At 32.7% G+C, this 23,186-nt stretch overlaps 1 protein-coding gene across 1 annotated transcript in view; it reads right to left on the bottom strand.

The window, feature by feature from the left end:
* Positions 1-23,186, bottom strand: part of Gycbeta100B (guanylate cyclase soluble subunit beta-1-like) — a 59,229-nt gene that overhangs the window by 27,519 nt on the left and 8,524 nt on the right. Inside the window, exons 4-7 of the mRNA XM_076418374.1 lie at positions 8,653-8,771; positions 8,447-8,602; positions 5,639-5,792; positions 2,283-2,437 (exon numbers count right to left, since the gene is read on the bottom strand). Of these exons, the coding sequence (XP_076274489.1) occupies positions 2,283-2,437; positions 5,639-5,792; positions 8,447-8,602; positions 8,653-8,771 (584 nt within the window). The remainder of the gene's footprint in view (positions 1-2,282; positions 2,438-5,638; positions 5,793-8,446; positions 8,603-8,652; positions 8,772-23,186) is intronic.

The raw sequence follows: 23,186 nt of genomic DNA, 5'->3' as shown, positions 1-23,186 counted from the left end.
TTCACGCGCGTGCTACGATCATGAGTGTATGACAAGTGCCGATCGCCGTAGGGCAACGTATTGTCATTCGTTTCTTAGTATGGGAAGGCGTTAAAGAGATGGAAATTTTTCTAACTTTGCGAAATCAGTTCGGTAGTGAGTGCCTGAGTAGGGCTGTCGTGTTTAAATGGGCCAAAGCATTCAAGGGTAGCCGCGAACCAGCATCACACCAGACAACATTCGCCGCGTAGAACAACTCATTTTGGAGGACCGTAGGATGAATGTTCGAAACATTTCGGCTGAACTCGGCATCAGTATTGATAGTATACAGTCTACCATCCACGAAAACCTTAAATATCACAAAATAACGGCACGATAGGTTCCTAAACTGTTGAACTTCGAGCACAAAAAATATTTACAAAAAATTACACTTCTTCTCTCATTAATCTTCACTACAGCAAGATGAAAGCAAGATGTCGTCTAAAGAGTGGAGGAAGAAGTAGGAAGGGGCGCCAGTCAAAGCGAAGACAAACAGGTCCACCGTCAAGGCTCCTTGTACGGTGTTCTGGGACCGGCGGGGCTTGCTGCACGTCGATTTTCTGCGTACCCGACGTACCAAACACACGTGAAACTCTCTTATCGCTCGAAACGGAGGGGCATTCCAGCACGAAGTGCGATTCTTCTCCAGGATAACGCGCGCCCTCATACCGTGGGTGTCACGCTCGATAAAATGTCGGAATTAGGGCACATTCCTACAATCCAGATTTATCACCCTGCGACTACCACATGTTTGGACCACCAAAAGAAGCCCTCGGATGTCACAGATTCAACAGCGACGAAGATCGTGCGCACATGGCTATCCGAGTTGCCCAAGAAATTCCTCGATACTGGCGTCAAAAAACTTCCGGAAAGATCGATAAAAGGCGTTACTAGCGAGGGGAAATACCTAGAAAACTGAACATTTTTGTAAATTTTTTTAATAGTACATAAGCGTGTCAGAGTATTTGCCTCGATCATATTTGAACCACCCTCGTAATAATGTACTAGAGAGATAGTTAAAAATAAATGTATTTTAAAATTGAAATAAGATTACTAAGAGTTTACTAGAAATAAAACACAAAATTTCAAAACACGCACATCAGAAGCGCTACGAAACATTGACGTCACTTACCGTTTCCTAACAAAGAAAATGGACTGAGATAAAGGCAAATAACCTAAATTTGGCCAAAATCGATTCATCAATACTGAGTACAGTCACTGTGTGGTTGTAATTTTATTATTTAAGTACTTAAGTACTGTATAAGTATTGCTGAAAATGTTTGAAACTTGTATTTGCCATAACACACACAATCACCAGGTGTAAAAACAGATATGTATCAGTCACACTTAACCTGGTGAAGTATAGTCCGTCGAACCATTTGATGTACAAGAAACCAGATAATTAGTATTGGCATCTTGTAATCTAACCATGATGGGATTTGATTGACACCTGTTGAAGGTCAGTGAGTTCAGTAAGAAGCCCATTTTCTTCTGTCGGGTTGGCATTTATGTCTGAATGACATTCTTGTGGATATATACTGACTTCATGCACACTTGAGCATTAATCATATTACATTAAATATAGTTTTCCATATTATGTTATTATGTTTTCCGTATTAAATGATGCCTAAACTGAAATGTTATCAACAATGTTATGTACTTCGATATTATGTTGATCAAATAGTAAATACATTAGAATAGTCCTATCGTTGTGAATAAATCACCGATGTTCAAATTATACCGGCTTGCTTGTACCTTGCAAGATTTAGCTATCCATCCACATATTGATCTGACGATAAATCTTCAGGTATCGAGTTATTTACTGTCAATACTTGTCGACTTGTTGAAAATTGTCTTCCAGAATGTCATTCCGGTCAAACAATTCAGTTACCTCACAAAAGTCCCTTTAAATGCGAAACTAACTCAGATTTTTAAAAATCCTCTCGAGAATATTATCCGGAAAGTCTCTAAACCTTCCCACCAGTTTTATAGAAACTGAAAAACCTGAGTCATATCAGATTCCATTGAAATTTTATACCTATAAAAACAAAACGGAAAAAAAGTAATTGTATAATTAAATTATCGTTATCGTTGAATCATCAAGACAAGATTCTTTTACGAGTCTAAAACCTCGAGGAATATCGACGCATGGAGATGTAAACAGACATATCTTCCTTCGGCAATCGAAAAACCGACCTGACCGCTTGTTTGGTTAAAATTTTTGGCCGTACCATCGTCTGAACCATCAAACAGGTTATACTCACCGGGTCCAAAATATCGGTGACCAAGCAGTTCTCTTCGGTGACCTTGGGAATGACTCTCGATACGGTCGAACCGGTCTGAACGATCCGCAGATTCCTATCGAATGCGATATGAAACGGAAACACCCTGCAGAATGTGCTGGCGCTCACCTTTGGTTCTGAAACAATCATATTCTGTCATATTTTTTGTATAGATAAAAGTGATTCACTTTAGCGCACTATTTTAAAATATCGTTGTTTACTAAACGAACATAAAAATGCATATTTTTTTATTAACTACATCTTATGGTGAGTACGGATCTAAATATTCGGTTCCAGCCACGACGCATTGATGAAAATAACGCAAAAACGTAGCCCAATTACCTGCGCACGCATGTGTTTTCTGTAAAGGCGCCGAATCAGCTCGAACTGAATGCTCAAGCCTGTACACACCATTACATTAGATATGCTTCTCTTTCTTCTTTCTGGACATATTGGTTAACGTGTAACAGTATTAAGAGCCCTTTGTATTAAGCCTACCGTCTTATTGAAGTTCTAGTCCTAGTTGAAACAATCTACAAATACGTAGAATTTGGAGTGAGATTTTTTAAAGATTTTTTAGTATAATCTAAATTTACAAATTAATTTACTACTACTGTTATGTTGTAGTTGCATCAATAGGCAAGTAAGGCAAGTACGGGATCAATACATCAGTATGTATTTTCTCACACTAAGATAAAACTAATCTACTTATGCTACAGTTAGGAATACACTTATACACTAAATAACTTCGTGTGGTTTGGTTCGCTTCAATCTTCTAGTTTCTTGCGTGCTGTCCAGTAGCTGTATTGCATGCGTGTTGCTGTGATTTAGCAACCTTATTTCATGTTTTAAGCCATAATATTGGATCACTTCGTGCATCCATTTGATTTGGAGGTCACCGTGAAGCTCTTCGTTAGTTATAGTTATTGCTTCGTATTGTTCAGTATGCATTATAATATAATAATTTTTGTTTTTCTTTAACTTTTTTTGGGGTTTCTCTAATGTTTCTACCTTGTTTATTAACTGACTAAAATTGTGTCGTCGGGGAAATGTGGATCCTCCAGAATCGATTATAAGGTATTGGTAAAATATCGAAAACTTCTTAAGGGTAGTTTACATTTTTTTAATATAGCTTCTTGTTCTGAAGCGTTTATGCATTCTCGTAAAATTGAAATAACAATGAGAAAATAAAAGGGGGAGTACTTTTTTGCGGAATCTGATAGTTGCCATAAATGGAAACTTGTGTGCTTCTTTTTTCTTCGGCAATATTTGCCAAAGGAAACGCTTTAATATGTTCAAGATCAGCTAGAACCTTATAACAATTCATTTGCGAAGACAGGACGCTCAGAGTCACTAGCTTTATCCTATTCAGTTGATTTTACTATGTTTTGTACTGCCCAACCTGAGCTTCATCAAATGGTGAGTTAGTTCACAGACTATTCCGGTTTTCCATTATTAATTTCATTCCATTTATTATTTTTGTTAGTTATTTAAATTAATATTTAGTATTTTCACCAGTAGACGCCGTTGTTAAAACTATGAAATCCTTAAGAAAATTAAAATACACTAATAATATTTTTTAATTAACATAAAAGCTATAAACATGAATTAAAACAAAAACACGTTATTTACCCGATATCCGACAAGCTTAAGAACCATTCAGATTTTATCTGAATATTCCAACGCTTTTAGAGAACATCAGGTGGGTCATTAAAAAAATCGTCACCATTTAATGATAACAACGTTATGCACGACCTTCCATAACATAATGAGTAACAATTACGGTCTGCGTTCTAACTGGGTTTAGCATATTCTTTTTTAAAAAGAAAACGATACAGAAATAGCAGAAATGGAAACGCTGACCTAGTAATTGTGCCGCGGTACCGTTACGGTAGTACCCATGTTCGGATTTACTATAAAATACGCGTGTGTGTACGATAAATAAAGATATATCGATATAGATTTAATCAATTATTTAATTAATATTACTATATTCCATAATGGAAGTAAAAGTGTTTGATATTTCGTTGTATTTTAAGGACAAAATATTGATTATTGTACTAAACCTGCCGTAAATTGCTGTAACTTTAATTAAGTCGGGTTTTATTAGTCGTATTGATTCGTTTTCTGATTCTAAATATAACGAATTGCATTAATATTTGTCTATTTTCGATATATGAGTACACTTATAAAAATAATAATAACAGTTTGAAATTAATCAATGATTTATCACGTTTGATGATGGATATGATAGAGCAATATTTGGTAAAGGTATCTCATTGGGTATTATTTGAAATATTTTGGTTGAAGTTATGGGTTTCAGAAACCTGTGGGGCACAATACTGGTGGCATGGGATAAAATCCTATCCAAATGCGTCTTTAAAAAGGATTTAAAGGATTTTGTGCATTGTTTCTTCACTATAAATTAGGGTTTCATCTAACACTATGACTGTGCATCAAAAGAACAGACGAATTACTGGTGTAAATCTAAAACAGAAGTATGAAAACAGGTAAAATAAAAATTGGTAAAATAAAACCGAGATTATTGTTGTTATACTTTGTACAAACTAGGTGTAAACGCTGGTAAGTTCTAGACTTCGCCTTAAGCTGTTCTGGCTTTCGAAATTAAAAAACTCGAAAAACCTCTATTTATATATTATATGAGTAAGCTTTCATGACTATTATAGCTTCCTTTTAACAAAATCGTTCGCCACCTAATATTTATTATGTGGTCTCTAATGAAAGATGCTCAGTCAATCTATCCAATAGGACAAAAGTTTCAACAAAAAGTATATCATATTATATTATTAGAATGCGTCGTAAATTATATGACAATAAACAAATACTATAGATCATCCAGCTTGTTCCTATATAGAGGAAAATCATTTTGTGTTATTTATTTGTACATTCTAAATAACAAAAATTAATATTGTCGTGCCCATTTATATTCTTCACTATATTTAATTTATTTATTACCTTCTATATGCCATATAACTGTCTCAATTATATATTTTAGATACATCACTTCAAAGTATACTTATTAATACTGTTAAAATCATATTGTTATCAAAATTAGATTTTAATATTGACCTAAATAACTCGATAAATCCCCAGATATTTGGTCCAACAGTTGCTTGCAATGCTATTACAGATCGACATATGTTATTTTTGACATTAAAAGCAATGAATATGTTTCATTATTCGGTTAATAAACATTCACCAAAGCAATTATGTTTTCTATGAGTCGTTACTAACGATTTTAATGTTAGAGTAGCAGCTGATCGAGATACAATAAAAACTGTGTTACCGTTAAGCTTGTTATTAGAAAAAAAACTAACCCAAAGATAGTGTTTCGATTTCTTCAAGTTGTGGTAAAAGAGGCCTCTCGGGGCCGGATTTTTCGGTGATGAGGAACTGTACATGGTCGGATTCTTCTTTGGTTTTCAAGATCTCGATCTCCACTTCAGTTTCGTGTAACTTACTGGCCACAGTCTGTAAAATAAGTAACAGAGAATTTATATAAATACGGTTACATATTAGTATTGTCAATTAAGTTGACATCTGGGAAATGTAAATAAATTTTGAGGGACTTTTTGGAAAAACACTTTCTTTAAACACTTAATATTCTGGAAACTGCTCAAGAATCAATTGAAATTTTTTGATCATGGGGACTTGTAGTAAATATGATATCATAGACATGATAATCGAGGTTAGATATAGACATGATAGTTGTAATATATAATTTTTCGATATTTGATTAATATATTCAAGACATTAAAAAGTGCTGGCATGTATTCTGATAATTTTTTATTCATTTTACATAGGGATTTAATGAGAACAATTGGTAAAATATATATTGACCGAAATAATTTCTATACTTTTCTACAACTTTGTGCAAACATGGTGATACCGTGTCGAAAGTGCGATGTTCGTTTGATAGCGATTCAATAATTAATCTATTGCCAGGTATGCCAGCCATGTTGCAATGGTACGAACGAGTACTAATGCGAAAACGTTGTTGGATGCAGTAGAACCCTTGTAGCACGTCATGATATTTCTTCTCCATTTGCATCTTTCCCATCATGTCTATACTTGCATTTCGCATTAGTAATCGTTCGGATCAATGCAGCTGGCTCTATAGCAGAGCTCTATAGCTGGGAACAATTAGTGAATTAGCTTCCATGCGTCCTGAAGGCCACTTGAGTGTTGCTGCGAGCTGGGTTTTAGACCAATATGGCGCTTGCAATTAGTTGTTTTCGAAAATGTTTTAATCTCTGAGTTATTCTGTATAACTGACAATTGGAGTATAACAAAATAATATCACTACAAATTTCTAAATGTTTGATGTAAATGTAGGCCATTTGTAGTAACAAGGAACATAATCTAATATAAAATGAAAACCACCTATTCTGACTATTAGCAAAACACCACAACAGGCGAGGCAGTCAAAAAATTGTGCAAGATTGAACACCATCCATGTGAAAAAGTTGTAACTAATCCAATCTTCCGCTGACCAGAAATTTTAAAAAGTCAATTGAAAAGTCCCCGGCCTACCACAGTAAAACACATATTTTTGGATGAATTAGTTTCTTCTATTCAACATAATTCCCTTTAAGGGTAATACACTGATTATAGCGACCCTCCAACTTTTTGATACCACTTTTGTAGTACAATTAGACCTTTGCTTCAATAAAAGCCCCAGTTTCGGCGATCACCTCTTCATTCGACGAAAATTTCTTCCTAGCAAGCATTCTTTTGAGATCTCAGAATAGGAAATAGTCCCTGGCGGCCAGACCTGGAGAATACGGTGGATAAGGAAGCAATTAGAAGCCAAATTCATGGATTTTTGCTATCGTTTTCACTGACTTGTGACATGGTGCATTGTCTTGGTAAATCAGCACTTTCTTTGTCTTCAAATGCGGCCGTTTTTCGGCGATTTTGTCTTTCATATGGCCCAATAACGCTATGTAATAGTCACTGTTGATGGTCCTTCCTTTTTCAAGGTAGTCAATACAAATTACCTCATGCGCATTCCAAAATACAGGCACCATAACCTTGTTAGTTGACTGCCTTTTCCCATGCTTTGGAGCGGATTCATCGTATGCAGTCCACTCGGACGACTGTCGATTGAACTTCGAAGTAAAATGATGGAGGCATGTTTCATCCATTGTTACATATATAAAAACTCGGGTTGATTACGCTTGATCATTTTCAAACTCTGCTCCGAATCATCAACTCGTCGTCGTTGTTGGTCATTTTGTGGATTTTTAAAATGTTTTCGCCGCTAACAATCTCTTTTAACCACATCTGAACTTAGCATACCAATCCTTGATGGTTGAATTTCCTGTTTTTTTTTGCTTCAACTGTATTTCTTCCCTTCAAAAAGTAATATCTTATCAACAGCCGAAATTCTCTTTTATCCATTTTTTTTTCACTATAACAAAAGACGCTTCACTCAAAATGTTATAATTCATAAACTAATGTTCCGACAGCTATCAAATTTATACAGGTTTCTTTTGAGGGTTAGGGCTAAGTAAAATATATATGGATTTAATTATAGTAGCGCCATCCATGTGTCAAGCCAGGGACTTTTCAATTGACCTGTTATATAAAAATGACTAAATACATAGAAATTATTATTTCTAAAATGCCAAGTCTAGAATTTTGTATAGTTTTGACTATGGAATATGTTAATTTTAAACAGATTGGTTAACGAACAGTCGGTTCCAATAAGCTCACACTAGTAAAAATATAACAAAAGAAGTACTTGATGGCTTTCATCAACATTCCTTTTAAACTAACATATTAAATAAAATTTCATGGCAGCGATATTATATAAAATTTGTTTTAATATTTATTGGATAGGTATATATTTTGTTAAACACTAAGGAACTATAAGTCCATCTAAATTAATTCATAATCTTTAAGAATAAACAAGCAAGTCAAAGGTTCATACGGCAATTTTCGCCCGAAAAGCATAAGATAAAACAATATCATCGATTCCAAAAACGAAAAAGTTAGCTTCATGGCCATCAATCAACGAAAAGTTTGAAAATATAAAACGAAAACGGGGTTTTGGTAAATCTAATAGTTATTTAAATACAACAAATATTTTCAAAACATATTCATGCTATAAAATCAAATACCTTAACGATACCGATCACTATATGTTCCAGTCCGGGCCTGTCCGAGTAGTAATGCAGGATGAGGGCGCCATCTTCGTGGCGTTCAGTGCACCGGAAGGAGGGAGCCTTCATTCCTGGGTACAGCGTGCCGAGGTGATCGTGCAACGCGTCGAGATTCTGAAAGTTAGCTTCACCCAGTGCGACGCTAGATGGCGATGAATGCTTACCTGCAGAAAATCGCGGGGAGTCGCTCCGAGAACTTGCAGGATCTTGTCGTAACCGGAGTCCTGACAGAACTCGAAGAAGGTTTTGCCGAAGAGCTCGAGAATTGCGTTTGCGGGTACATCTGAAAGATGAAACAAAAATCGTTAGGAACATAATTCTCGACAATTCGTCCTTTTATATGTATTTACATGGTATAAACGCATATTTCTTCCAACAAGACGTCATCAAAATATATAATGCAACGTTGCCGCACCAAATTTAAGTTATCGTTTATTTTGATGCTGAGAAAAAAATACTAATTTATCACTACATAGTATAAAACAAAGTCGCCTTTTCTGTCCCTATATCCCTATGTGCGCTTAAATCTTTAAAACTACCCAACGGATTTTGATGCGGTTTTTTTCAATAGATAGAGTGATTCAAGAGGAAGGTTTATATATATAATACATGCATAATATACTAAGGCAACATTGCTAATTTTAAAGGTTTCTAACGTGATGTCGTAAATTAACCTATTTTTTTAGGCTTATTTAGCAATTAGCAAAAACGCTGCCTAACCCTACGAGTTAGATCAAATTAATGTACTACAGTATTGTACACCATAAAAAGGTCTACAAAAAAGTCCGCGATGGTATATGTTTATCTTTTAGGGATAACCCACATTAACCATTTTTATTGTTTACTTTTTACGTGAGATAATGACTTATTTACGAAGCTATTTTAAGCAATATGGCATTAATCCTTATCGAATTAAGTACCTTAAATACAGTGTGCAATTAATATAGATCAATATGGTTCCTTACAGCATATAAATTAAAGAAATATTTTCGGAAATATTACAAATTTAAAATTTGCGTTTAAAAATGTGTAATGTAATAAAAATTGTATGAATTTAGATATTCCAAAGATAGCAGGAAATCTTCATAGTAAGTATAGGGGAAGAGGAATTGTTTTACTCCAAATTTAATGCGTGCAGGCCAAGGGCAGTAATGAATGAACCAAAAATACTGGATCGATTTTAATCATGTTTTCATTGAGTGACATAGGCATATATATTTTATGCCCGTGCAAAGTCGGAGCGGGCCGCTATGTTTTTATATACAACGTTCATATTTTTTCTGTAGTGTATTTAATTTAGTATCAGCATTGCACCCGTGCGAAGCCGGGGCGGGTCGCTAGTATTAAATAATTAGAGAAAAACAACGTTATAAAATATATTTCATTTTAACATTATAGTACATCTAATGCATACTTATCGAAGGACTTAAGCTACAGTTAATTAAACAGCCACAATAGTTTGTAGGTAGAGTTGCTGTATCATATTTACATTGACATGTGACAACGCTGTCGACCAGTACTCGAATTTTATGGACCGATTTGGTTACACGTTCGGACGAATCAAACTTCATTCAATCCTTTCTTAACTAGAGTATCAGTAGTTAGTAAAATGAGAAAGAAAAATGCTCCGAGCTTAAAAGAGATTTTACGTTTTCATAAACCGAAATTGGCAAAACTTTCGTCAGTGTTGATGACGTAATTTTGATGTTTTGTTTAAGGAGTATAGTCATAGAATAACAGAGATGTAACTCAGTAGGGGACTCTGGCCCAAAGTTTTGCTTTGCCCAGCATGCAGAGGGTGCGATATTATCGATGTACCAAAATCGCTGAATAAAGTAAAATAGATAGCTCAAATACCTACTGACAGTATTTTTATTTAATCCCAGTTTATTATAGAATGTAAATATTTAGAGCCGTCATGTTCATCCTCTTCACAATTGCCTAAAGGTCAATGAGATAAAGAAAATTAACTTATGTTCAGGGCTTCAAATGATTTCTTAACTAGCCGAGGACGTATATTCCTGAATCCATGAGCTAGATCCAAATCAAACTATCTTGGTTAACTAGCCTTAAGCAAATATATTTATTTAAATAATTACACTTAATTTTCTTTAATTAAATGAGCTTCTCAAGGCAGTTGTTAAATTGATGACACAAATTTTACATCAAAATTTCTCGTGTATTGAATATCGGTTAATGCTCTTTTAAAAGATTTGCATTCAGAAGTCATTATTTTATTTGAGCTGCAACTATTGATCCAAGAAGTTATCATCTCCATCTGAAATTATTGATAATAATGAAGCGATGGAATACCTTAATACTCTTTGTAATTGTTCTTTAATCCAGTAAAAATTATAACTCACATTAAAATAAAGCTCACAGATAATTTGTATCTTGTTTTAAAATAATTACTATATCAATTTTGAGAATTGGTAAATAAATTAATTTTACCAACTACTAGAACCATCATTTTGTACTAGTATAGGTAACCAATATTTCGGCGACAACTGTAACATTATAATTTGTTCGTCATGCGTGAATTTTGGAAGGAATAGGTGGTGCAAAAATCCCGCTACCATTTTGAGTGCGCGCCATCTTGGTTAAGTAAGGTTTAACTCAATTTCGCTTTAACCATTGTGTTATGTAGACGTCCAACTTTTATTATTAATAATTACACGCCACAAGAACGAACAGAAATGCTGCCAATATTTATTGAAAACAATCATTGCATTATTACCACTCAGCGGAAATTGCGTCAAAAATATCGTAATCGTCCAGTGCCTTACAAAACCACAATTTATCGTTTACATACGAATTTTCATCAGTACGGTATGACACCAGACAGGCCTCGTTCTGAAAGACAACGGACGTATCGTATCTCCGAAAATGTGGCTCTGGTGCGCGATAGTGTTGCAGAGTCTCTAGAAACATCAATTCGGAGACGTGGTTCCCAGTTACACATTTCTGCACGCAGTTTAAGGCGAATTTTTAAAAGTAATTTGAAAATGTTCCCGTAAAAAATTCAATTAGTCCAAAAATTGACCGAGAGATCCCGATCAACGAGTTGAGTACAGTAATCCAATCCTAAGACTGTCTGGTGAAATTGAAAACTTTTCGTCTAAATTGATAATGAGCGATGAAGCCTGCTTCCCTGTGGCCACGTTATTAGACAGAATAATCGGTTTTGGGGAACAAAGAATCCTCAATTAATTCATGAAACATCAATGCATCTGTATGCTGGAAACATCATTGGTCCCTATTTTTTTGAAAATGAGCAAGGTGTTACAGTTATTTTTACTGCTGAACGGTACCAAGTCATGATTCGCAATTTTCTTGTGCCTGAAATGGACGAGCAAGGAGGAGAAGACATGTGGTTTCAGCAAGATGGGGCATGGCACACACAGCTCGTTCAACAATTCAATTATTAAATGACGTTTTTCCACGAAAACTAATTTAGTGAAGTGACGATTTAACAAGGTCAGACAGATCTCTGGATTTAACAACACCAGACCTTTTCTTATGGAGTTTTTTAAAACCTAAAGTTTATGTGAATAAGCCTCAAATGATTCAATATCTTAAAGACAATATTCGTCGGGAAATTGAAGAAATTCAACCTCAAATATTGCAGGATATTAGGAAAATGTCTTAAAGAAGGACTGAAAGTTTCATAGCGAATCGTGGTCATCATTTAACTGAATTTTTCAATCATAACGAAAAAAAAGCAAAGACCAAATAAGCTTTTTATGAAAACCAAGCATACTTATCTTTTCTCTGATCAAATTTATAGGCAATAAAAATAGTAGTGGGACTTTTGCCCCACGTTGTATATAACGGATTTAACCGGATCATTGAAGCTATGAATGGCTGTATTATATAGAAATATCTAAGGATAAGACAAGTTCTACGAACATATGAAATTTACAAAAATGATCCTAAAAACCAACAACCTTCTCCCAGTGGCACGAAGTGGTCAGAGCTTGAAGAAGCAATAGGAGCATTCTCCCAATAATAATAAGATTCGATGGTCTAATTCCTAAGAAACTTCTGAATAATATCGGAACTGCCCAACTACTTGGGTCTACATAAATATCTATACAAAATCATGCAGGAAGTGTTTTAATTTACCACAATTATGGGAAATAACATCAGGAAATCCAAAAGCTGGAAAAAAGTCAGAATCAGCACTATCAGGAATGCTTTTGATTCCAGGAAGTGACATTGCCTTTTGGGAAAACCTATTATAAATTAAGATATATTTAAATATATAATACTAAAAGGAATTCGGTTTTATATTCTTCAATATATTTGTTGTGGAACGAAAAACAAACAAGTATAAATAAAACTAAATCTGAAAATATGTTAAGCAACGCCATTATGATTGTTATAGCGATAAAAATGAAATTATTAATACGTTTTCTCCAAAGATTAATCATTCTATCCTAACTGGATACACTTAAATCAATCTTTTCGTAGAGTTACGTCTCGTATATTACAAATTTATGGAAATTTAAACAGTCGAATAACATAATATGTCAGCAAAAAATCTACTAATGAATGCGAGTGATATATTCTATTAATTAGTCTAGCTTGGCACTCTAAGACAGATGGTTACTGTGTATCAAGACACGTCTCATTTTATTTTCTTTATTATGAGTTATTATATTTGTTAAAAATATTTTATCAGCGTTATATATTTACTCAATAAATTACGCAGTTATTTTATTAAATATGCGTAGGCCAATAAAAAACAACAATTGGAAATAAGGAACGCTTCAGTCCCCGCCATCCGTTACCTAGCCTAAGAGATCTGACAGATCTTCTAACCAAACTAGAACAACAAAAAACTGCCCTGCGAGGAATCGGACCCACAAACTCCGTGTGTTAGCTGAACGCTGAGTTCTCATTTGATATGATTATTACTTAGAAAGCAAACAATGTCGTTTACACTGAACTAACTTTCGATTTTTCGTCACATAAGCTCAGCGATAACATTATACGTAAATATCTGATTATTTTAGATAAAAAAATATATGAACACTTTGTACGAGCCATTGAAATTTGGCATTTTCCTTCGACTTCCCTCATTCCCCCTTTCAGATTTTCACTTGGTTCCAATGGGATCCGATTAAAAAAAGAAATTTGAATATCGGTCCATAATTGATGGAGAAATCTATATATATCTATATATATTTTGGAGGATTTATATATATATATATATATATATATATATATATATATATATATATATATATATATATTTATACGAAGATATAGATAGAAGAAGCAATATATAACATAAATATTTCAGTCATAACAACATGGGTTTAGTAGTGATATTTTCGTATCTGCAGGCTAATATACTGATACCCTTCGATTAAAAATTTAACTTATATAGTTTCACAACTCTTCTCACAAACAAAAGTAACAAAAGTGTATGTAGTAATATTAATAAGCAAAAATTTTTAAAAATTATTTGGGGTACTATTACTTATTTATAACAACATAATAACAATTTCAAAAATATTATGAACAAACTTTAAATAAACTTTCATACCTGTATATTAATGGCATTGTATAACAATATCTTCTAATGGTTGGGAATAGCATCGCAATTTGTTTCAAGATTAACCGAGATGTTAACCAACTATCCCACTAAAATGTCTTATTTCGATCCCTTCGTCATGTTTTATTCAAACCCCTCGCAGAAACATCATGGAATTCTAATAGGTTCATTTCCAATAAATATATGGCCATGAAATTGTATGCAAACACGTTCTGAATGAATTCATCTTGGTGGTTTCATGCCTTTATTGATAACATTTTAACGGTTTTGGAAGAATATTTTAGTATTTGAAATTGTTATTTTATTTTTAACATAACTTGATATAATGAGAGTTTGTTGCCTATAATTTTTTATCGTTTAAACTTTGTTATATATATTGATGTACAACAATTGATATTATAAATATTTTTTTATAATATTCAAGTTTGTATTAAAATATATATCAGAAATAATTATTAGACAAATCTTTAAAAATTAAAGATATAAGGACAAATTTATCATTCATAATCAATTTTTACAAATTTATTTTATGGGCAATGCAGATGCGGAAGTTGATAAGTGTTGTGCTCATAATCCCACAGTGAAGAGAATCATTGTCCAAGAATGACAAATGTCTCTTCATCAGAACAACAATTTAGTAAACATGTTCAAAATAGCATTGGATCAGATGCCATCTGACAGCCATAATATATATGTGTATACATATATATATATATATATATATATATATATATATATATATATATATATATAAATATATATATATATATATATATATATATAGGTTTCTGGCATGAATGCAAATTAATCGTAACCATGTTGAGCTTTGGGTCTTGGCCACTAGAGTCCTCTAAGGTATAAAAATAAGATCAGCTGGCAGATTTATTATTTTAGGTCTTATGCTTTGGTCTGAAATCTTACGTAGTACCTTTCAGATATTTAAAATGTTTAGCTATTTTACGGTAAAATATTGAGGTTTAAATGTAGTTTATACTTTTCCAAATAATACTGCCCTAACTGATAAATGGCCTCTAAAATAAATCAGTAGTTTATAAACATAGAGGTCATTCAAGGGGAGCTATTTCAAATTCTCACTCGACAAATATAATGAAATGTGTGACTCTTATGTAACTTGCTTTTTTCTAGAAACAACCGTGAAACATAGTTGAGCAGATGACAGAAGAATATGGTCAGAGAAAGAGATCTTCTGATTGGGTGAACTCTATCAAACACACAGAAGAAGAAATGGTACATCATGTACAAGTTGATACATTTTGATACATTAATAATTAAAAATTAGTAATATTAGACTGTATGAATTGTGTACTTGGATACGTGGAAGAATAAATACTATTTTACAGATGATATCGCAAAACATAAGGAGGAAATCAATGTTTTGAAATAGAATTATACACAGGTTGTAATAAAAAAAAAATAGGTGGAAATATACTCATATCTGAATAATTTGACAAGGAAACGTGAAAACGAAGAAAACAAAAACTAAGGTAGAAAAGAAAACATGCTCTCCAATGAAAATAAAATACACTACTTGGGTATACAACTGTTAATTAGTTGAATTATATCACTAAAGGATACTACTACATAAAATGTGCACCTAGAACCCTATTTCATAGGTGGTGTGCAAAAGAGTTAATAATGTAAAAATAACAAAGCGCAGCTACACTACAAACTATTGTGACTTTTTAATTAATTGTATTTTAAATCCTTCGATAATATAAACCTTATAAGATAGATATGATAAGAAGATATTTAACTATAATGTTAAAATTAATTGTATTTGATAAAATTATTATTTTTTCGTTGTTTAATTTAGTTTAGAATATCGTTACATAATAATTAAAATAAATTAAAAGTCAAATTTTATACGGCAACATCGCGACCTTGTGACGTCATAAGCTTTGATGACGTGAGATTAAAAAGATTATAATTTATTTTCTATTGAACGTAAACTTAAAAAAAAGGTTATTAATAAACTTTAAAATTAATTTAACCGCGATTTTATGGCCTTTATATAAAAGTACATTTACAAAATAATATATCAAAGAAATAAACAGCATTATGGTATTTTTACGAGAATATATTAACTTTATGTAGGTCGTAAATCGAAAAGTGTAGGAGATTTATTATATTCTTACCGAAAATAAAATATCGTTGTTGTTCGTGGAAGTTCGGAATGGATACACCAATCGCTTCGTATTATGATGCAGAAAGCGGGATACGTTATATAGGAAAACGATCTCGAATTTGGCACATGCGTACAATGAGCTTCATTTATTTTAGAATATATATATATATATATATATATATATATATATATATATATATATATATATATATCAAACCAAACCAATATATATATATATATACATATATATATATATATATATATATATATATATATATATATATATATATATATGTATGTATGTATAGCAATAAATTTGATAAATAATTGATTTGATTTATTGTAGGTTGAAATAAAATATTTGTAACAAAGAAATTGAATCGACTTCAAAAAATAAATAAGGAACTGACGAAAAAGTAAAATGTGATGAAACTTAGATTTTTAGCATAACTAAAAGTTTTGTTCATAATTTAATTTTGCGTATATATTATTATGTTATATACTAGCGACCCGCCCCGGCTTCGCACGGGTGCAATGCTGATATTAAATTAAATACACTACAGAAAAAATATGAACGTTGTATATAAAAACATAGCGGCCCGCTCCGACTTTGCACGGGCATAAAATATATATGCCTATGTCACTCAATGAAAACATGATTAAAATCGATCCAGTATTTTTGGTTCATTCATTACTGCCCTTGGCCTGCACGCATTAAATTTGGAGTAAAACAATTCCTCTTCCCCTATACTTACTATGAAGATTTCCTGCTATCTTTGGAATATCTAAATTCATACAATTTTTATTACATTACACATTTTTAAACGCAAATTTTAAATTTGTAATATCTCCGAAAATATTTGTTTAATTTACATGCTGTAAGGAACCATATTGATCTATATTAATTGCACACTGTATTTAAGGTACTTAATTCGATAAGGATTAATGCCGTATTGCTTAAAATAGCTTCGTAAATAAGCCATTTTCTCACGTAAAAAGTAAACAATAAAAATGGTTAATGTGGGTTATCCCTAAAAGATAAACATATACCATCGCGGACTTTTTTGTAGACCTTTTTATGGTGTACAATACTGTAGTACATTAATTTGATCTAACTCGTAGGGTTAGGCAGCGTTTTTGCTAATTGCTAAATAAGCTTAAAAAAAATAGATTAATTTACGACATCACGTTAGAAACCTCTAAAATTAGCAATTTTGCCTTAGTATATTATGCATGTATTATACATATAAACCTTCCTCTTGAATCACTCTATCTATTGAAAAAAACCGCATCAAAATCCGTTGCGTAGTTTTAAAGATTTAAGCGCACATAGGGATATAGGGACAGAAAAGGCGACTTTGTTTTATACTATGTAGTGATATGTTATATACAAAATTATGTTAATATTTTTGAAGTTCATCACACGATGATCGAATATCAGCTACAAAAAGCCTCCACCTTCATCTTAACAAAAACGAATTGTGGTTGAAAACGTGGCGTATTAATGTAAATGCGACAAAATTTACCCGTGACATTTACCACTTGTAGAAGAACATGTCCCTCAGTAAAATTGAATAATCATGAACTTCCGCAAGCAGACAACGCTAAATATCTGGGAATGCATTTTGATCGACGTTTGACATGGAAAAACCATATAGTGACAAAACGTAAACAGCTTGGGCTTAAACTAAACCAAATGTATTGGCTGTTAGGGCGTAAATCTAAATTATCATTAGATAACAAGGTTTTTCTATATAAGTTAATATTTAGACCCATTTGGACCTATGGTATTAGACTGTGGGGTACTACTAGCAAATCTAACATAGATATCCTCCAGAGGTTCCAGAATAAAGTGTTGGGAGTCAACGTTGATGGCTCACATTACGTGTCCAACAAACTGATGCAGCGCGATATCCCCTTAGAACCCATAACGAGTATGATTCGGAGTGTTAATGCGAAGAACTCTGAAAGACTACTAGTAAATCCCAATGCACTCGCCAAACAGTTAAATGTGTGTGATGACAATGAAGTGCGTAGGCTCAAACGCAAACTACCATACGAACTGATTAATAGATACATAGAGTGAGATTTAATAATCTCTAGAATAAGCTAGAATAAGTTAGGATGGACTTTAAAACAAGTTAGAATGGTATCTAGAATAAGATTTAGATTATACGTTGTACAGCAGATCACTTAGTTATATATTATATAACTGAAATCATATAATAATATTTATTGCCCACGGGCAGATTGTTCATGTTCTAGTACATTAATTTAAAAAAAATTATACTGTTTGGCCTCGGATTTCGCTCGAATTTTCCTCATTGCTCCTTGTTATCATTTTGAAATCTGCAATTATTTCGTGGTAAAATTTTGGTATATGTTGATTCCTATACGGTGTTGTTGAAATCGATTTGTTACAAATTTACCATCTAACATTTCCACTATAAATAAAATTGATGCGGTTTAGATTTTATAACTTAAAAATTTAACCTTTCCGAACAGAACTTTCCTTTGTTCTTTCACCTTTATATATATTTTTATAGAACTATTAATTCAGTACAAAATCTAAATATTCTAGATTTTTGTGTTGTATTTACTCGCTAGACTCGAAACAGAAAATATGGTTTATTTTATGCAATATATAGGGTCTCGTAGTTATGGGCATGCACCAAATCCAAAATCATTTTCTAAATAACGGATGGTGCAAAAAACGGATTTATATTCGTCAACAATCGCATTTCTATGGAGACCGGTTTATGGTGATATATCGCAAACGAGGGCGTTTGATGATTATGGCGTTTGTGCGAGTGGTCTGAATAAAACATACTGAGGTGAGAGCTCTTCAGCGGTGAAGCGGATTTATATCCTGGTTAGTTGGGTCGTACATTTTGATACCATAATCTGTTAATATATGGTTGCATATAGAGTTTTTGGGCATACTATGGAGCGTCTCATATACCTATTAGAATTTCCTGTCGTCAAAAATTAACTGGAGACTTATTTTAGAAAAGAAAATTACGATCTGTGACTACTGGTAAAAGTTTAATTTTTTCCATTTAAATTTTGTATAATAGAAACATATATTATTTATATATTGATCACAACTAGCGTTGGGAACAATTCACTGAAAACAGTCGAAACAGTCGATAGTCGCAAAGCAACCGAAACAGTGTAAAGTCGAAAAACTAGCGACTGAAAATAGCAATTACTATTTTCAGTTAAATGCACGGTTCGACTGTTTTTTTTCAATTCGTGATATCAGACGATGCACGAACCCTCTCCTATAAAAATTGTGAGAGAGGAAAGGACGGAGATAATTGCTTGGACCAGTTCACTTTATATGAGCTTATATTTTCCAATGGTAGTATAAGCGAGACGGAGATGTACATATTCCTTCACGTACTAATTTTAGAAAAGTAAAGGAAATATATAATTACTGAACACTATTAAAATGAAATTAATAATTTCATTTTAAACAAAATAGAATTACCTTTATATGTGAATGTTCTGCGGATCTCTACAAAGGAATGGAATTTTTCAATGGAATAGAATAATACCACCATAAATGTCTTATCTTATTTTAATATGTTGATTGCTAATTTCATATAATATACTATAATAAATGTAGACAATACAATAGAAGTTAAACACAATCTAAAAACTAAAGATGTACAATAACCATAAATACTAAATAAAAATTAAACATATACCTAATCATAGAAAATTGACATTGACATTAGCATGACATAATAAAAATGATCGCACAATAACTACTAGAATTTTTTTAAATAAAGTAAATGCTTTACTTATCTATGTAAGCATAAATTCGGTACATTTTTGTCAAGGTCGACAGAGCCAGAACGTTAAAAAAATTAGTCGAATGAAATTAGTAGAACCCAAAATAGTAACCAAATGTACACGACAAAAACAATCGATAGTAAATAACAACAAACGTACCGAAAATAGCGACTAAACCGAAGCGATAGAGACGAAATCACTGGTAAAAAGTAGTCAAATCAGTCGAACCAAAAATAGACAATAGTAAAAAACAGTCAATAGTAAAAAGTAGTCAATTACTAAACAGTCGATAGTTCCTAACGCTAATCACAATACAACTTAATCCTGTCTACAGCAGCCGATGGTTAACATCCTAAATTTGTATAAATTAAAACTATCTAATAATGTCCATTAACATATTATATAAAGATTAAATATATTGGTATAATATATATTAATCAAAATAACTTCCGTTCTGCATCCTTTCCCGCCTTTTTGGCAAGATAGCATTACCGCTTTCGAAGAATTGTGTTGGTTGGATAATAATCAATCTATTTTTGCATTTTCCCAGCATTTCGAAACCCTTTGCTAGCCAAATCATGCGGTGCCGACCTGACCAAGTGGTAATGAGAAGGCGCTAGGTCTGGCGAGTACGCTGGTATCCTTTACAACTCTTGCAACGTGGGTCCAAGCGTCTGTATGCAACTGACTTTATGTTTGCTACTTGCTATTGCTGGTCTGTTCTGCAACAATACGTTGCTTAATTCGTTTAATTAGCGTCGGTAGATACCTGCAGTAACAATTTTAGCAGCTCGTAACAGAATGCACCTAATTAATCCCACCATATGCACAGCAATACTTTATGCCTATGAATATTCCGCTACCGAGTCGACATAGACGGCTCTCCAGAACTAACCAATAATTTCTTGCACTTGAATTGTCGTAATAGATCTTATTTTTAGGTTTTATTTGATGTTTTGATTTCCTGCGTGTAATCCAACAGCTCTATTACTTCTATATTTCTGTGATTTAGTAACGTTATTTCATATTTGAAGGTTAAATCTTGAATTACTCCAAATTGGCTTTTTGATTGACTGATAAACCAATCTCTTTGATTTTAGGTCAAGTTGATAGTATCTTCTCACTCACCAGTATAATTACAGTCAAATCTTACCATGTACAGATTTGGAGTTCTTAAGCTGTATTATGTAGTCTCTAGTCCATATGTAGAACTGCAACTGCAAATGTATAACTGAGGAACTCTGCTGTTAAAGAAAAATATGAAAGATATTTTGATTAACATATTTTCTACCAATCTTTCACGATTAATTTGATTTAAAATAGAAGAATCACTAACAAAATTAGTAATTCTTAGTTTAAACAAAGCACTCAATATAATTTTAAATTTCTTGCTACCATTTTGGTGAAAATCCATGAACTTTTAACCTGATATCTTATGATATTGTAATCGATATCAGTAGAAATTAATTCGTACGACCCTTCGCTTATCTTATTAGACGACTTATTTGTCAGGCTCCATCTATTTTGTCTCAAAATTAAATTATTAATTACATAATAACCCGCTTCGATACCTATTCTGCTACAATGGATCACGACAGTTAATTAACGCGATATGTATCACGCTGATATTATAATTAAATACTCTTGTCTTTGGTCTACATTTAATGTAGTAATTATCAGGTTAATGATATGACCACCAAAAATAAGAAGATAACATAATTTAATTTGATGCCTCTGAGTTGGTAGTAATACGAACTGTACATTGAATTGCTAGGTTCTTCAATAACCTTAGAATGATCTTCGCTTATTCAGAAAACGTCAATGAAAGCAGCTGCAAATTGTTTTTAAAGCAAATCCACAATTTTATCTCATCTATGTCTCTATTTATGGGGATATGTTAATGTGTGAATATGTTTTTAGTTAGCCTTAACATTTTAGCAGCTGTCGGATCATTAGTTTGTGAATTATAATATTTTCAGTGAAGCAACTTTTGTTATTGTGAAAAAAATTGATAAAAAGGAATTTCGCGCGTTGATAAAATATCGTTTTTTGAAGGGAACAAATACCGTTGAAGCAAAAACTTGGCTTGATGCTGAGTTTCTGGATACTGTCTCAGGAAAATCAACCATCAAGGATTTGTATGCTAAGTTTAGACGTGGTAAATTGAGCACCGAAGACGGCGAACGCAGTGGACGCCCATAAGAGGTTGTTACCGACGAAAAATTTTAAAAAATCCACAAAATAATTTTGAATGACCGTAAATTGAAATTAAATGAAATAGCAGCCACTCTAAAGATATCAACTGAAAGTGTACATCATATCATTCACGAATATTTGGGTATGATAAAGCTCTGTGCAAAGTGGGTGCAGCGCGAGCTCACGTTTGACCAAAAACAGCCACTGGTATCGAAAAGTTGGAGGGTCGCTATAATCAGTGTATCACCCTTGAAGGGAATTATGTTGAATAAAAAATATTAATTTTGCTTAAAAAAATGTCTTGTACTATGGTAGGCCGTCGATTTTTCAATTGACCTGTTAGATAGTAAATATTGGGTACAGAAATAACTTTATTTACTGCTGTAACGACTATAGTTTAACACGTTCGCTGCCGATCTGTGATCAAATACTTACCCTAGAAGCCAACTACGTTTTTTATGATAACAACAATAAAATATTCCTAATAACGTTTTTTTGACGTGTGTCCAAATTTTAATATTTCTTGACAAGGTTTTTTTGTGTCTCGCGCTACAGCCTAATCGGAACTCAGGTCAAATTTTATTTCCGATGGGCGCATAAAGCGTGAGCTCTTGGAATGAAAATGCACAGAATAGGAAATACGTTGTTGATTAAAAGATATAATTTAATATACCATAACAAAGTTATATATATATATATATATATATATATATATATATATAATGGAATAACTCTGCTATAAAATAAGATGTTAAGAATAGAAATGTTCAGCAGAAAAAATAACTAAGTAAATGTTATTACAAACAAACGAAATATCTATTCAAGTATATTGAGTCAGTAGAAATAAATGAACGACCATAAGCTAATACAAATTTTCACTAAAACTCACAAGAAGTCACTCACATAGTAACCAAGATATCCAGGACAATTTTTATGTTGCTTTCTCTTCAACTTTCCTGCTCCCTTTTTCTCTCGTATTTTCAAAACATCTT

This window comes from Rhynchophorus ferrugineus, unplaced genomic scaffold (assembly GCF_030347505.1).
Source record: "Rhynchophorus ferrugineus isolate W39M unplaced genomic scaffold, kcgeb_rfMv2 rfM11, whole genome shotgun sequence".
Lineage (NCBI taxonomy): Eukaryota > Metazoa > Arthropoda > Insecta > Coleoptera > Curculionidae > Rhynchophorus > Rhynchophorus ferrugineus.
The sequence above is the reverse complement of the archived record's forward strand: the minus strand, read 5'-3'. Positions and strand labels throughout refer to the sequence as shown.